General features: G+C 38.5%; 1 protein-coding gene across 1 annotated transcript in view; it reads left to right on the top strand.

The window, feature by feature from the left end:
• Window positions 1–3,633, top strand: part of BBS9 (Bardet-Biedl syndrome 9) — a 303,074-nt gene extending 299,441 nt beyond the window's left edge. The window contains exon 23 of the mRNA XM_088521368.1: window positions 2,912–3,633. Within this exon, the coding sequence (XP_088377494.1) occupies window positions 2,912–2,952 (41 nt within the window). The 3' untranslated portion in view covers window positions 2,953–3,633. The remainder of the gene's footprint in view (window positions 1–2,911) is intronic.
• Window positions 3,634–12,692: the final 9,059 nt, after the last annotated feature.

Genomic DNA, 12,692 nt, shown 5'->3' on the forward strand with positions numbered 1-12,692 from the left:
TAGATGACTAATAAATACTGCATGTAGAAAAATATAGGCTAGAGGTGGGAAAGCTTATTATTACAAGGCACATTTTCATACTCCCTCTCATTTCAAAGTTGCACAATAAAAATAGCCTCAATCTATACTTCATGTGTCAGCTCACCTCTCCCACAGTTTGCTCATACAGTATTCTTTGATTCATACCACAGTATTCCAGCTTCTTATAGAGAACTATCTACGGTACTGTTAGGCAAAACTGGGTGAATGTGAAGTGATTCCTGCTCTTTTACCTCAGTCTGCCAGGCCATAATTGCGGTCAACACATTAGGTTGAGTTGATCTTGAGTTGATTAGATTGGGTTGTACTTTATGAACTTGAAAGTAACCATGAATGTTGCCCATTTTTGCATGTCAGTTTGTAGAAGCAGGCATGAAGATTATTGGTATAAAATCAGTTGAAGATAGAATTCTTGACAGAATATTTTATCTCCAATAATTACTTTTGCTTTATAATTTTGTAATTACAATTTTAATTTTTAACATGTTTTACCTTGAGCCTACTGAAGCTTATTAAAGGAAAGACACATTTGGATGTTATAGCCTTTTCATGAAGTTATTCCCCTGTTTTTTATTGAAACCTCCCTTCCTTTATTTCTTGCCATTATGCTTCTTAGATATCCTTTAGGCAAATCATATATAATCGTATCATATATAATCGTATTGATAATGAGGGAATTGTGCAGTGGTAGTGTCTTGAAGTGCACATCTCAGTGGGCAGTGGTAATGGACAGGTTAGTGCCTCTTGCCCTCCCTGGTAAATCTGGGGCTACTCTTAAATACAGAATGCTAACAGTGAATATTTCCAATGTTTTGTGGTTTCTTCTCTGAACTATATGTGTGCATTTGTAAAAGTGAAGAAGCCAATTTCCAAACTCTTTGGATGCGTTTGCCCTGATTTTGGTCGGAAAGTAGGCCATTTTCCAGTATTTTTTTTAATATTGTACTGCACACACTGTAGACAGTTTCCCAGATATAATTTTCACAGGGGCACGTAGTCAGGAAAAGCATGAAAGCATTAACTCTGGGCTCTGCACTGGCTTCTGTAGGTCTAAGATGCATTGAGCTTCATGGACTATTTCACTTCAAATGCATGTCTTCTACAGCTTTTCCCCTGTACTGTTTTTTTTTTGTAGAACCTCCTTTGACAAGTATATATGCTTAAGATTGTAATTTCCATGATTTACTTCAACTTGTATCTTCTTTGATCTTTTCTCAGCCTTGTTAATCTCTTAGGCCCAACTGCAATATTTTTTCGTCTTCATCTTGGTTTCTTATAATCCACATGTTTCATTAACATGCTGTTACATCTACCTTCAAAATTGTTAATGAAGGCAATAAACAGATGGGACCAAGTGCTGATCCCTTTGACAACCCAGCATGTGCTGTGTGATAAGAGGATTGAACAAAAGAACTACCATGCTGGATCTGGCCCTTTTAAACCCAGGTCAGCTTTTAGCATGGTGTTTTTAATTATCCTTTCGAAAAATGAGTAGAAACTTCAGTGAAGGAGCCTCTTAGCCTACTGGGGACCCTGAGGTTCCAACTCTTGCTGAAATCTCACTGCCTTAGTCTTTGGGACCTTGATGATTTCATCTTTCGTCTCCTCCTGTCTGTTGGCCTCACTGATGCTTCACTTCAGTGTTCAGGGCTTTGTTAAGCCTATCACCCATGAAAAGTATTCTTGCATATCCTGGGAGAAAAAAAAAGGGGGAGAGGGGAAAGAAAGGGTAGCGGGGAGGAAAAGGAATACAAAAAAACAAGAATTATATATGTGGAATTGCCTGAATCTAAATGTAGGCATCCTGCTGGTGCTAAAGTCTGTGTGAACATAGGTAATAAAGCCTATGGACGATGTACTGCCCGGGGTTTAAAAGACCTGAATACTAAAATCTCATTCTGCCCCTGACCTGCTGGATCATTTCACTTCCCTGGGTGTGTAGGGATTTCAGCCTCCTTCAGTGATGGCTCATCAGAAAAACAAAAAGCTGTATGTTGTTTTATTATTATTCATATATCATTGGGAGATAGTGCCAGTTTATTTTGGATTGCTTTGCATTCATTAGAAAAGGATTAAATTAAATCATTTGCAACCAGTAATAATAGTGGACGTGTAAGAAACTGCTGGGTTAAATAATCACTTTAATTAAGCCATATAAGTGTGTGCGTAGGCAAACTAATGTGATTATCTACTGTTCTTTTTTTTTTTGCGTAGCTACTCCAAGCAATCTTTTTAGAAGTTCCTACCCACTTTTCTGGTTTTGTTAGGTACATTATTGCAAAGATTAATTTCAGATCCAAGATAGAATCATTTCTTGCTGTACTGCTCCTTGAAAATAAGAAATTAATGCTTTCCTAGTTTAAAGGAGAGTCTTCTGAAGTCGTCTTTGATACAGGGTGTTTGCTATTTTCCCCTCCCCCAAAGCAATCCTTATATAAAAAGCAATCCTTATTAATAAGTTTTCTGGGCAATATACAGTTTGTATTGCCAGTTCTACCTGGGGAAAAAAAATGCAGGCAAATGCAAGTAGATTTAAGTGGCTACATCTCAATTCACTTGCCCAGTTGTTCACTCTTTTTTTTTTTCCAATGTAAATATAGTCCATAATTTTTTAGTTTAAAGACTCTTATCATCTATCATATGCATAAATAAGTGATATAAAATTGTCTTTGTTGCTTTAATTCTTGTAGTTTCTAAACTTGTGAGTGCTTGAATTTGCAAGTTATGCGTTTTTATCATAGTGGTTTTACATGTAATAAATTGTTTCCTCTAGCTATAACCAAGACTTTTACAAAGTCTGATAGGATCAACATGCAGTGTGTGCAGTCACAAAGTATACTGGGTTTTTAAGCATCTTCTTTTTCTGTTATAGATTTGTCTGAGGATGCAGCGGAGGAAGGAGAAAAGCCATGAAATCTGAAGACAGCCCTCAGGAGGAATTTTATCTGATGTCAAATGCATTTATAATGCAGCATTACCAATCCGTTTTACTCTGTACTGATTGCAGCCTACAGAAGAGGAGAAATGTGCTAATTTTTACAAAAATGTTCCGTTCAGATCCAATTAGTTGGGTTTCCCTGCCAACTACTAGCATCCTCTCTGTGACCAAAGTTGAAGCGCTCACCCAACTGTTGTAGACATATTGTGTTATGTTTTGTGATATATCAGCCCTTTCTAAGGATTCTGTTGATTGATCAAAGACTGTTTACATACGGTTAAAAGCAACCTTTGTTTCAGGGTTTGTTTTATCTGTTTTTTAAGATATTCTGAACCATAGCTCCCTGTGAGATTACATTAACGTTTGTTTTATCGTAGTTTTGACAAAACTATCTCCTTTCCTTCTGTACTAACATTCACAATTTCAGACAGCTGAATTAACTACCAGAAGGAAAGCTGCTAATCCATCAACTTCTTTTTTCTTTCTCATTCCTTATACAGACTCATGCTCTCAAGAGATACAGAGTAAATTATGGTTACTGGACATAAAGGGCATACCCTTTTACCATTAACTATGTCTCTATGAATGTGAATAAAGTTTACACTGTAAGTTCCCTGAGCACAGCAACACATGGATCTTTTTATGGTGATTTCTGTTTTTCTTGTGAATCAGTCTATTCTAGTTATGGATTAGATTTCCAGGAGTGACTAGCACTTTCTCAGTGCCTAAATTATTTTTGAATCTAGCTGGGAGGGTGCTTGGAGGGTCCAGTTAGGAGAAAGCACTGAGTATTCACATTTTACAAGTCAGGCCCTGTGAGGTGTTGGAAATGCAAAACACAGCAACTTCAAAACTGCGGCAACCAAAACACATTTGAGAATCTTGACCTAGGGTTTGGAAATGTCTCACTTGTGAACAAGAAGCTCACGAGCTCACATCTGAATTACTTAGAGTGAGTTGAATGTGGTGTCAATACCAGATATTTGGAATTGAAAAGAACTGAGAGCTGGGTGAAATGTGGGAAGAATGAACTGCCCAGGGTCATCCTTGGCTCTTGCTGATTCATAGAAAATTGTATAATGCAATTTGGGTGGCAGATACAGACTGCATTACTGGTCTCAACCTAGTTTTTGGTTGATGCGATAGTATGAAGCATTTCCGCGCCCCATGTTCCTGTTGGTTTCCTTGACAGAGATTTGCCAACCTACTGGGCTAGCCATAAAAGACGTCCCTTTGGCTCTCTTTTGCACTGTTTTGGCAGGAATCGTGATGATTGCTGTAGTCTACACTAGACTAGTCCTGTGTTTAAAAACAAGACATTATTTTTCAGGATATCTAGCTAGCAATTTTCATCACCTCCATATCTACTTCCAACCTAACTGAATTCCAAAACAAAACCAGTTTCTCCAGTTTCCGCCAATTGTGCATCTGCTGCGTAACCCTGCTGTCCTACTCTGGCTCAGTAAACATGGTATAGCCATGTTTCTCAGAGCCTTTTTCAACATATTAGCTATTAAGTGGAGTCAAGAGGCCGAGTAACTGGGTAAGGCTGCTGATAGCCATAGAGCTGAAGTGACCAATGACACCTTAGTCATAGAAATGACTCTGGTCCACAAGAGACCCCAGAGATCTGCAAGTTTTGGGGCCAGAAATCTTGCTGCTTTCCCAGGAAGGCAAAAATCCTACCCCCTGCTTATTGCAGAGCGATTCTTCTGGCTGAATTTTCTTCACTCTGATCTGTCCCCTGTGGTTTTTGTCAGGAGGGCAGTATCCAGCCCATTGTGAAGATACCCTACTGCGCTGTGAAAATTACCCAGTAAAATAATCTCCTGTAGTCTCTGGGCACACCTCACTGACCAAAGAAGATCCATGGAGAACTAATCAATTACTGTAGCTATTAGGCTTAAATTTTAACTATAGATCTCGAATCTTCTTTTGTTCTTCTGTCAGTGGCTATTCGCTTTTCTGGAAAAATCAACTGTGTTTAATACTGGAAACTCATGCTGTAGAAGTGCCATTATGCTGTAGAATCCTGAACCAAAGAATCCAATGCTATCTGCATATGATAGTAGCTTGAAAAAGCACTGCTATTAGATATTTGTGATATATATTTCTCTTTTGCAGTTACCATTGCTGAGTGTGATCCAAATGATGAGAGCTGCCTGGCTCCATTGGGAGTTTATGGTAAACAATGACTAGGGACTCAGGTAAACTGTGTACTCATATTTCTTTAAGTTATTTTCTGTCATTTTAAAACATAGAGCTCAGAGGCACTTTTATTTGTCTTTTGTACTCTGTGCTTTGTAAAATGAGATCTCATGGGAATCTCCCTATAGAGAGGGGGAAAATACTAGTTCAAAAGAGAAAGGTAGGACTGTCTATAGTAGTAATGTATGACCTCTTTATATATTATGCTAAGTTGTGGAATTTGATAGCATGAACAGGATTTAAATGAAAAATGCTGCAGCAATGAGTAAAAATTACTTGGCTTTTCCCTAATGCCAAATAGCCTGGCTAGTTCAAGGGAAGACAATCATTGAAGTGTAGTCGTTCACACAGCAGGCTGAGATGAACTGTTGTAAAGTAATTCTTAGAAGTTCTCAAATGTAGTTGGAATTTAAAAAAGAAAATGCCTGAAAAAAATTAGGGTGGTTACATTAAGTTTTAAAGTTAGGGAGCTGATCCACTAAAAATGTAAGGAAACATGGCTAGTTTGGGGAAACAAATGCTCAGTTCTCATCAGCGGTGTTCTCAAGACCAATAAAGAAAGAAATTGCTGAACAGTCAAACTATTATGAACAGAATTTTAGAGTAATGCCATTGTTCTGCTAATTGCAATTTCATACTTCTTTCAAATGAAATCAGTGCATTAATGTAGGTATTCTATCTAGAACTCTAGTGATTTATTCTGCAAAAAAAATTCATAAAAAATCTACTTTCTTTTCAATATGCTTAAATATGCAGTGTGTTTGTTCGTTGAACTATTTGAAGAGAATTTTATATTTCTAGCTGTCTTAAAGGCAAAGATGAAGTTTAAATGATCGTTTTATTAAAATCAGTTTTGGATATATATATGTAAAAAGAATGCCATGACATTTTGAAAACCACACTGAGAGTCATGGCAACTTTTTTATTGTGTATGTGTTATAGCACTTTGAAATGCGTTTCAAAGTCATAACCTAAAATACATACATCTTATTTCTATTAAACGGGTAAACATTTTGTAAAATTTTATGAATATTATTGTCCAGTGGCTTTTTTTTTGTTTGTTTTTGTTTGTTTGTTTTTGTGCTATTGAAACTTAGAAAACCAGGTTAAAGCAATTACTGCTGTGATGACCAACAAATCTGGAGTCTTGAGCTCTGATGATCTTTTGGGCTTTGAATACAGTGTTGAGTTCAAACCAGTGCTGTGGTTTCCAGCTGCAGATTGGTTCTTTTGTTCAGCTATTGTTATAGTATGACCCAGAAAAGCAACACTACTTTCCACGATTTTTTACTGTATAATGTCTTGTTTTTCCTTTCTTCAGCAAATGCTATACAAAGAATGTTAGATATAAGTTTGAATACTGTTACATTGCTTATAAAATTCTTGTTTTGCTTAGAAAGAGTAATTTACTGCCATAAACTTAAGTTTTCTGAGCAGAGATTGTAATTTCTATGTGAAGTCTTTTCAGCTTAAAAATATATATAGTCTATGCATCATATTGAATAAATATCTTCTTATTAGAATATCCTGTTTAGAAACACTCTATGCAAAGAAACCCTGTGCTTCAAAGACATTGCAAAATATACCACCTACTCCCGAAACAAAGCTTCTATATTGCCTCTTTGCTAGAAATCAACCTTGAGTTTCCACAGCCTTGTTTGTAATCACTGCTTGACAACATACTTTTTTGTTTATTCACTTTGCTGTTGCTTCACTATTTATGTGGTATTTTCATAGGCAGTTTGCAGGCAACTTTGTCGCTTTGCAACTCGATGGTTGTTTAAGATTGGCGAGTATGTTTCCCAGCTGTTGATGTTCCATGATCTACTTGAGGTGGGTGAATGGCCTCAGGTCCTTTTGAGCCAACGCACTGACTGTCCACAGGACCAGGCTTTAAATTAGCTCAAGTGACCCAAAGTAGAAACGTTTGTTAACCTATTGCTTCTGTGAAAATTTATTCTAATAATCCAATAAACCAAGTTCAAACAAACTTGATATTCATATGAAGACTGAAAAAAACTTGTTTGGTTAAGAGCATGCCACTCCTCTTTGCCTGTCCATCTTCATGTTGTAAGTGGTAAAAAATATCAGGAATAGCTATTTCTGTCCTCCTCCTCTTCCTTATGTACCATCTGTTTGCTGTATCAGACATGAGATCAAATCTTGTGATAGAAGATGATTTTAAGGGCTTTAGGCCGTGAGCCCATATTTCTTAGCTGTGAGGAGATCACAGTCCAGATACCTAGCAGCTCTGTTAGCATTAAATGTATAGCAAATTATTTAATTAGTCGTGGGATGGAGGCTTAATTGGTTTGACTCGGTGTCCTCTGTCACAATGTCCTGGTTGCTGTTTGCAACCAGATCTAAGCATCTGTTGTAACTGGGAGTACAAAGAGCAGCAACATACAAACACATTTAAACAAATATAATTGTTGTTTTAAAATGCTGAGGTGTTCTCAAAAGTTTCTTGTTGCAGAAAGCAGGAAAAGGATTAAAGAAAAGTTTACTTTCGTATGTAGTCATTGTGGGTTGATGTTTCCTTTGCAGTTACTTTTGTGTGCTCAGATGTACTGCACATGATATATGAATCTATGAGGCATCAAGGCTTGCAGACATGGTTTATTGAAGATTTTGTTATCAAACCTTGTTTTTAAAATAAAGGGATTGAGCAAAATTGTACTTTCATAGCAGAAATCATGGCAAAAATCATTGTGCTCCATACCCTCTAGACTACAGGACTTAAACTGATGTTAGCTCTCATGTTCCATTTGATAAAGAATTAGCATATTTTTTTTCACTTTTTTGCTAGTGCCACTTAAACATTACATTCTCATTTTGAAAATCATTCTTTTGGAATCTATTTTTGGCAAAAGTAGTCCAGACTCCAGAAGAAAATGGTAATAATGTTCGAGAAGATATTTTGATTCATCTTTATGAGCAGACTAGTGACTAGGGGTTTTCCATAAGAGGAAATCATTGCTGTAGATCGTGGCTCGCCCACCACCAGGCAGCTCCAGCTGGATGCAGACTGACAGCATGCTCAGCTGCAGAGCAAGGTACAAGTCCTGTCCTATGGTAAACCATTGCTTCATCAGTAATCTTAAAGGGAGGACAAGAATACTGAATCATTTTTGTGAGCTGAAGCCCAAATCTACTGTCATTGAGTTTAACCAAGTATTTTACTAGAGGTTTTGGTTGGAGTAGCATCCTTACTCTTTTACTGTCATGCTAAGATGACATAAAAGCACCATTTACTCCTAGCTAGATGATACAATAAGTTACGAGGATCTCTCCAAAAGGCATTATTCTGAAATACAATATCCATGAGAGTTCGCTTGTCAGTAGTAATTAAATAACTACTGCATTCCACCCCAGAAGTGGTTGCTTCTCGGTAGAAAGCAACATCGCATGTTAAATAGGCCCTTTCAAAATAAATAAAATCCCAAAGCATTTTCTACATGCTAATTCAGCCACTTTTGAGATTAAGTAAGATAATGTATAGCAGCTCTGCATCAAACAAACCAGCTCTATTAAATAATTTAGAAAACCAAGCAATGAACAATACCCTCCCTTTCTGCTCCCCCCGCAAAAATATGGGAAGGAAGTATTTCTATGAGGAAGCACTGCTAAAATGAATGCACTTTCCTAATCTGGAATCTGATCAGCAGAAAGCTTGGCTTTCTATCTTCTTGAAGTTTGACATGATTTTTGTAAACTGATACAGCTATTATTACTATTTCCTCATTTTCGGTACTATGGAAAAATTGGCACCTCTGATCTTTTTAACATTATACTGAGACATTTTGTAATGGTTAATGAATGTAGCTTAGATGACATTCTTAAGAAAACCCTTAGGAATCATCACCAAGGTTTCTGATCCATGTAAGGCTTGGACCAGGCCTCCTTATTTTACTAAACCTCAGCCTAAAGGTCTGTATCCCAAAGTCTACAGTGTATTTGGGAAATATTTTTTATTAGATTGATTTTGTTATTTTATTCATTTTAAATAATACTCCAATTCTACTACATCTTTCATTAGGAAACATAGCAAGAAGATGGTCTACCACAGATGAGAGTCCAATTCATTAAGAGGCAAGCATCCAATAATAAATAGCTACATAAGGTGCCCACAATATATTTTAATCATGGTTGGCATCAATTACAAGAGACATAGAGAGGCTATTGTACTTTTTCTTCCCTTGATGGTACAATGAAGTGGGGATGGGGATCCATATATATCAAAGAACAGTCAAGTTGCTGCATATGTCATGTAACAGGAGCTGCTTTTTCCAGCTGCTTGACTTTCGTCTCTTCCTTCTGCTTGAACAATGACTGTATAGGAACCATTGAGAACATGGCTTGCTTAATGTGATGTGATTGCCTCTGATCCAGGAAAAACAGAAAGAGTTTGCCTTGGCAGCATGCTTGAGTGCCACGTTCCAGCATTAGCTAGCTATTTCATGGTGGCATGACACCTACCTTTCGTGATGCAAGTGGACAGCTGCTTTGTGGAATTGAGGGTACAAGTCCCAAAAACTGTCACAGCCAAAGGAGAGCCTGAAGTGCATGACTGTGACGGGAATGTTTTGCCCATTGCTCTGAGTAACTGTATTTCAACTGTAAGGACTTGTCCCATCCATCCATGATGGAAAGGCCTAGTAGGAGAGGAAGAAGAGAACCACAAACCTTTGAAATGCACTTAACTATCTGATACTCAGCAGGAGTGTGTCCTAACACTCCCTTGACACAACTGCAAGGAGACCCCCTGGAGAAGAGGATTGCTGTCTTATCTGGGTAAAACTGACCCCTCAGGATTATTACATCAAGCAGCAGGAGTGGATGTAGTGATACCAAACAGCCTGATAACAGTAAGTGAGGACAGAAAATGATTGTGTTTGGGTGGGCAAACAACTGCAGAAGAATATGCACGAATATGACAGCCCTTTAAGAATAGCTATTGATTTATCATGGTTGTTGCAGTTGTACCTATCTAGTCTTAAACAGCCCTGTGAATCAAAAGAAAAGTCATAGGAATCAAGATCCAAATAAAGTTGGATCATGCTTCCTTACTGCAGGCCAACAGAATTGCAAAAGAGTGTAAAATTGTGAAAGGTCTTCATCTATGTAATTGTTACAAGGGAGGTTAACAAAAAACAAGTGGAAAAGAGTTACAGAGGTATAGATTACTGTAGATTGTGGACAGTGCCGATTTGTATGAAGAACTGATCTTTTGGAGGTTTTTATGTCTTTTTTTTTAAACAAACTCATTCCATATTCAGCATTCATTAGCTGATCTTACAGGACAGGAGTCCTTTCTTTGCTTATTTTCATCATCCAGATTTTTATAGATAGCAGTCAGTTTTTGCAATCATGCAATTCACTTTTTTTCCTTTTTCCCTTTTTTTTTTTTTTTTTTTTTGGAAACTAGATACCATCGAACATAAAATGATGATTTCACCTAATAAGCAGTTTATAGATGTTCTTTAAAATCCTGAAAAAGAGAAGGACAACTTTCAGCAAAATGAGGGGAGTGTTTTGGTTAAACCTTTAAAATACAATGTAGCTATTCTTTGCTTGGATGAATAACATTAGTTTCAGCATCAGAAAAAATAATGAATGGAAAACCCAATGTGCTCAAAAGAAGTTGAACCTTTTTTTTTATTTTTTAAAGGGCTACTGCCCAAGTATGTCATCCAACAGAGGAAAGTTGGTAGCTGTATTGTTTTTTGTAAGACAGCTACCCAGACAGTGATGTGATACCTTTTACTGGGCTAACCAAAGTTAAAATTAGAACTGAGCAAATAAATCCCAGTGAGTAACAGAGTTAGCGCATTTAACCTTTCTTCAGCATTTTCAAAACTGGCCACTGATTTTTGGTTTCCAGTTTACAGCATGTCTAGAGAGGACCTGAGCACTCCGCCTACTGAGTTTTCTACCTTTAACTTGGGAATTTTGATTACACAAAACCCAAGAGGCACAGTGTGGGGTTGGCTTTGTGTGTGGTATTTATGGAAACCCACAACTTTTTGCAGAGTGGGTCCTTGTCACATCGCACTCTGACCGAAGCTCCTTCCTCCGTGGCTCCCTGGTTGATGTCCTCACTACTGCAAACGTTTAGGTGCTCCCACAGGCACCAGGTCCAGAGAGCGGCAGCTCCTGCTCCATCCCACTGTGACTCCGAGGGGTAGCGACGTCCCACGCCAAAGCGGCAGCGCTCCTGGAAGCGAAGGGAGCTGTATGGCAGAGGTAAATAGGTCAAACTGCCTGCAAATGGTGAAGTTGTGCAACCCGTACTGATTCAGCACCCTGTAGGTGTGGCAGAGACGTTTCCAAAATGGTAAGCTTACTCACCCGGTAGCTTGAGGGGATTTTTTTCCCCCAAGAAAAAACAGCCAGAGGGTGTAAGCGAAAGGAGCAGCCTTCTCTTTCTTAATTTCTCACAGCTGCTTCAAAGTGACTTGGGGCCAGGCTGCTGTTAGTCATGTTGTTAGCTTTTGTGGTGAGAAGATCCTGGGACTGATCTTCAGCACGGATCAGCTCCGATGGAGAGTGGATGGCAGATCGAGTGCTCCTGCTTCAGCCAGGCACCAGCTCCTGAAAGGGCTGGAGAGGAAGCAGGAGAAGTGGAGAATGATCTCAGTTTTATCTGTAAAGGGTAAAGCTCTTACTGCAGCCCAGGACACCAAGAGAGGCCCCATCTGGCAGTCAGGCCGTGCCTGGAGCCCTTAAGGCCAAGGCAGGGCTCTCCGTGGATTCCCCCTCAATGGGTATTTTCCACCCTTTGTAAGGTCTAGCAGTAGACAGTGCTCAGAAATTACTCGTGAATAGAAATAGTAGCTTTTAATCACAGCAAATGGCCTCCCCCTTCAGGCTTCCACATCTCTCTCCATCTTTGCTGCGTGCCCATGAGAATAGCTTCATGTCACAAGTGGTCTTGGTGGGGTTTGCCTTCACTGCAGGCTGCATTATCAAAAATGACTGGTGATTTGGCTTGCCCTCCTTTTTAAGATACCCCAGTTAAACTCCAGGGCTGCAGCTCCACCTGGGAACCCAGAAAGTGAGACTCCAAATGCTGGGGATTTGGTTGTGGATGAATGGAGTTATTGTCCGGGTGCTTCCATGTTCATACCTTTGCAGTGCATATGTATCCTACTGGATTCTGCTAACTGTGAAAAAAAAAAAAACTTTGTATTGCACCATTTTCTCCTTCCAAGAAAATAATGTGTAGCTTTATATAGAGCCATCTTGCTCATTTCTTCTAGTTAGCATCATGTAAATTCAAGCTGTCTTTTCTTATCCTTTTCTGCACTTGGGCCAGCAGCTGAAAGCTTGCAAAAGTATGTGCATTCTGTAGGAACAGCTTTACAAACCACAGAGACTATTTTAAAATAAATGGCCATTTTTTGAAATCCTATCATTACAGGGCAGAGGGTTGATTATTGTGCTCTGAATGTTTGAGCAGCAAAATTCCTGCATTTGGGGAATTGTACTGTCTATTCATCCAGTT

The sequence above is a fragment of the Tinamus guttatus genome, unplaced genomic scaffold (genome assembly GCF_059628265.1).
Source record: "Tinamus guttatus ecotype Peru unplaced genomic scaffold, ASM5962826v1 Tinamus_guttatus_pri_ptg000119l, whole genome shotgun sequence".
Lineage (NCBI taxonomy): Eukaryota > Metazoa > Chordata > Aves > Tinamiformes > Tinamidae > Tinamus > Tinamus guttatus.